The sequence below is a fragment of the Limulus polyphemus genome, unplaced genomic scaffold, assembly GCF_000517525.1.
Source record: "Limulus polyphemus unplaced genomic scaffold, Limulus_polyphemus-2.1.2 Scaffold931, whole genome shotgun sequence".
Taxonomy (NCBI): domain Eukaryota; kingdom Metazoa; phylum Arthropoda; class Merostomata; order Xiphosura; family Limulidae; genus Limulus; species Limulus polyphemus.
The window spans coordinates 303,945-308,496 of record NW_013666541.1 but is presented as its reverse complement, the minus strand read 5'-3'; the positions used below and the strand labels follow the sequence as shown (position 1 = coordinate 308,496).

At 30.5% G+C, this 4,552-nt stretch overlaps 1 protein-coding gene across 1 annotated transcript in view; it reads right to left on the bottom strand.

The window, feature by feature from the left end:
* Positions 1 to 3,928, bottom strand: part of LOC106461312 (transcription initiation factor TFIID subunit 11-like) — a 13,688-nt gene extending 9,760 nt beyond the window's left edge. Inside the window, exons 1-2 of the mRNA XM_013921130.2 lie at positions 3,177 to 3,928; positions 2,751 to 2,838 (exon numbers count right to left, since the gene is read on the bottom strand). Of these exons, the coding sequence (XP_013776584.1) occupies positions 2,751 to 2,838; positions 3,177 to 3,556 (468 nt within the window). The 5' untranslated portion in view covers positions 3,557 to 3,928. The remainder of the gene's footprint in view (positions 1 to 2,750; positions 2,839 to 3,176) is intronic.
* Between the last annotated feature and the right edge of the window lie 624 nt (positions 3,929 to 4,552).

Here is a 4,552-nt window from a genome sequence, read left to right as displayed (position 1 = left end):
TTCTGTATTTAAATACATATCCTATCGTGACATCAATATATAGATATGTATCATGTCGACTACTATGATGAGATACACACTCCTAATATTTTCTTGTAAACAAAAGTGCTTGAAAATTATCTGGCACTTAGATCTTATTCTAACTGAAATCATTACACCTTAAAAGTAAATATTATCATTACTAATAAAAAATTTACTGAGTATAGCAAATATGTAAACTGTAAATGTAATTTAATGGTATATTGAAATTATAATTTATAACAAACTTTTGTATTTTCTTTTAGAACCTTTTTTCTTCTTTTGTGAAATTAACTATTTATTGATTTCTTCAAATTGGGCATATAAAAGAATTGGGACTGATTATATTATCATTTTGTAGTATGTATGTTTATGGACTAGTTTAAAGTTTTTTTTAGAAATTATTTCTGTTTGATTTATGTTCTTAATACTCTTTCTAGGCAGTTTGATTGACCTACATGCCACATTCTTAAATGATTTGCATTAAAAGACAATGTTAAAATAGTATTATATCATCCAAGTATTTGTATGTGTTGAATGAAACTTGTCATTATAATCTATGTTAAAATGGTGCTTAATAAGTAATGTACAACACTGATTTTATACATTTATAATTATTAAGGTTAAATTTAAATGATGACTTCTTTTTAAACCGATAGATTATTCTCATGATATGGCTAAAAACAAAACAAAAGAACAACAACACCTTATAATAATACAAATCAGATTTCAATACCCAAGATGAGCAGAGCAAAGACAGCCAATTGTGTGACATTGGGTAGTTGAAATAATCTAAAATAGTAATAATCAGAAACACTAATTTAGACTAATTTATTATTTTCATGTGTTGTGGCACTAATCAATTAATCTGAACAACCTTGAATTAAATCACAAATTATAATGAAAGATCATAATGGCAATACTTCAATTGCTGGATAGTTGAATAATCAGAAATGCTAAATCTCGATTAGTTGATAATGACATTAATCATAATTTCAATTACTGTATAGCTGGAATAATTGAAAATAGGAACAATCTGACATGAGTTGAACATTTTTGCGACATTAATCGATTTAACTTTACTTTCAACTAATCGATTATTTTACGACACTAATTGATGTAATCAATGCTCACAAGTAATTAATCAAGTTAACTGACCAGCTTTCGGGTCAACACCTTCGTCTGGTACCAAATTAACATTATCCTCACAAGTAATTAATCAAGTTAACTGACCAGCTTTCGGGTCAACACCTTCGTCTGGTACCAAATTAACATTATCCTCCGAGTACTTTTTCATCAGTTTATTGTTTTGAGGTTTGAGTTTAGGATAACATTTTATTTTTCATTTCTGGAAATTTTTTTTAAATATATGTTTTTATTGTCTCAGGTGATTCATATCATGTGGACTTACAGTACAGTAAGTAATGTTTTTAATTCAATGAAATGCTTGTTCAACCGGCATTTACTTTCTTTTAGGATGTATTATAAAACAAGCATTACATATACTAAAGTTTGTAATGAACTCGGCAATACTAAAAAATCAACAGCATGCTTTTGATAACATGAAATGTAAGCAAATTTAGAAGCGGAGTTTGCTATTATGTTTTTTTTTTTTGGTTGGAGATAATTATCAAAAATGTTATAGTAAGCTGTTGTTAACCTACCTGCATTGGTTACCATTCTTATTTGTTAAAAGCAATACAATACTTACCTAATTAAGGTATGCTAAATTGTAACTTTGATTACATTTAAGGGTAAGGAATACAACAGGATAATTTTTTTTAATTCCTTGATAGGGATAGGTGTTTACTGTGGGATGCCTTGTAAGTCATGCCAGACGATTTGCTGTTAGTTGTACGATGAAAAGATTTATATGGGCTTACAAAATGAATAATAAAAACCACACAACCATGAGAATACTTGTGTGTATATCTGCTGCCATAAACCTGGACTAGAGAGTGACATATTAGCATGTTCTAGGTTCTCATATGGTAGCTTAGAAACTAGTCTAATTACAGAATTTCTATAACAGAGCTGACAAGATTTTGATGGATGTGAGACACAAGGTTTGAATGAAGACATTGCCTTAGTCATTAGGAAGCAACAGCCTGTACCATGGATGACTGATATGTGAACCGACTTAAAAGTGAACTAGTAAGATGTATGGCAATATGTAATTGCATTTAATATTAAACACTAATAATTTTAATACCCATGTTATTTGAAATTGTTTTTAAATAATATAATTAGAGCATGAAACATACACTTAAAAATATAGGTATTTTATACAGCCAAGTAACAAAAATACAAGTTTAGTGTCACCAACAGCTTCGTTTTTTTGCAGCTACCTCCATCCCTTCTTTTTTTGCTGATTTTTTCCTTTTTTTTTGAACTATTGTTTTTGGTCATACAAAGAAGACTTTTGAGTAAAAAATGAGATGAACACAGTTGATTCACTTTGCCCTTTTTCTTTTTGTCATAAATTCTGTATCATTTTGATGAAAAAAATGCAACAAAGAAGACTTCTGTTTGACATGGATCCTTTGAAAACTAGCAGCAATAATGAAAAAAGGGTGCAAACTTTCTTTAAAAGAGATCATTAAAAAAAAAGGACTTCCTCCTTCCTTTTTTCAAAAACTCTGGACGATAAACGTTTTTTTTTTACTTGGCCTAAGGTTGTTACATATGTACGTTCTTGAAACAGTAGTGCAGTAATGACAGTCTTTCCTTACCCTCTTTATAGCAGCCTTTGGAAAAACAGATCTCCTGTACATTTCATACCTATTCAGTTGGTCCTCCGAGAAATTTGACACAAGAACCCTTAAAAAAAAAAAGACTTATCATTCTTGTTATAAATGTTAATATAATCTAAATTATAATAAGAAGGTTTATAAAAAATTCAATCAACAAATGCTAATAAATGGCTTTGATATTATACTTTATAGTAATACAGTGTTTATGTAGTATCAGCCCTCAACAAATTTTTTTGGTGGTAGGTCTTTCAGCTGTTAAAAATCAGTATTATATCAATGATATTGTTAACATTCTACATTTAAAGTGCAACTTATCTTTCCGTGAGCAAATTTTGAATTATTGTAAATATTTGTTTAAATTACACCGCTACTATTTTAGTAGTAACACTAACAACAGTTACTAACTGCATCTTTTCCCTTTCTTCTTCCTCCAGTTGCTCTTTGGTCTTTCCTGGAGTTTGCCCACTGTCGGCATCAGCTTGATGCATAGAGTCTTCAATTTCAAAGTCATGGTGTAAGTTGATGTTATCTTCTATTTTGTTTTTCAAACGTTCTGGGGTTTGAATTGGTGAAACGTCTATGGAATCATCGTTTTCGGTATCACTAGTATTAAAATTAGGTTTAGAATCACGAGGGGGTGTTACGGAAATCGAGGATTCCTGTGCTTCGCTTCCACGACCGCTACTATTTATACGGCTCTCCTCACATTTACCTAGTGTTTCATTATAAATGTCTTTTTCTACGTCTTCCCTCGTATCTTCCTCTACTTCTAGGTCCTTTTCCATATATAAAGCTAGCTATAACTGCTTACTTTAAAATTATAAATAAAATACTAAGTAGGTCTACGTGCAACTAACTACAAAAAGAGTTCAATTACGATCAGCACAGGCTTACGAGCTACACAGCACTGAAGTCGTCGTCTTTTTGTCACTCAGTCGTTTAAAAAAAAACCAGAGGTTCTTAAATATACGATATGGCTCGGCATATACTTCAAGGAATACCTACTGATCTCGAAATAAACGACTGAAAGGTATTTTGTGTATTTTCTATGAGTGTGAGGAAAGAATAGATTTATTTTATTACAAAAAAAAACAACATAAAAAACACAAGAACTGAAACTGAAGAATGTGATTTTAACTTTAACCTTTCTAAAAACATATAAAAAAAGAAAAAGTTGACAAATAAAAATCTAAAGTGTCGTATAAAAAGCTCAAATAAAACTTTTAAAGCAAACTATAAAAGAGAAACAAAGAAAACTGAAATTTTTTCAGCAAAAATGAACTTAACCTCTGTAGCAACCGCGAACGTTTGACAACACCTGAAGACTACGATTTACTTTCATCATTAACACAGAAAAGCATCTACTTTAAAGGCTTAACTATCAGCACAGTACAAAAATAAACAAACACAAAACCCGACGCTTTAAAGAACGATAGAAACAACCTTGCGAACTTTCAACTCAGTGAATCTCAAACCACAGCACTTAATAAAGGTCGACACTATGCAGTAAATCCTCCCATAATTCCAGTGGTAGATTTAAAAACTAGCTTTGAATACCTTTGTTGAAAAGTAATAATAAAATCTACAACAACTAATCCCAAGCCCAAAACATCAAGAAAAATCCGCGTTGAATTCGTTGCAGGACGACGAAGAGTCACCGGAAATATTCAACATTCCAAAAAAACAAGAACAATTTAATGGGAAATTTTCTTACCAGACCAACAGTAGTTCCATTATAAAACTTTTTAGATGAATTTAATGAGAAATGTTCGAAAATAGTA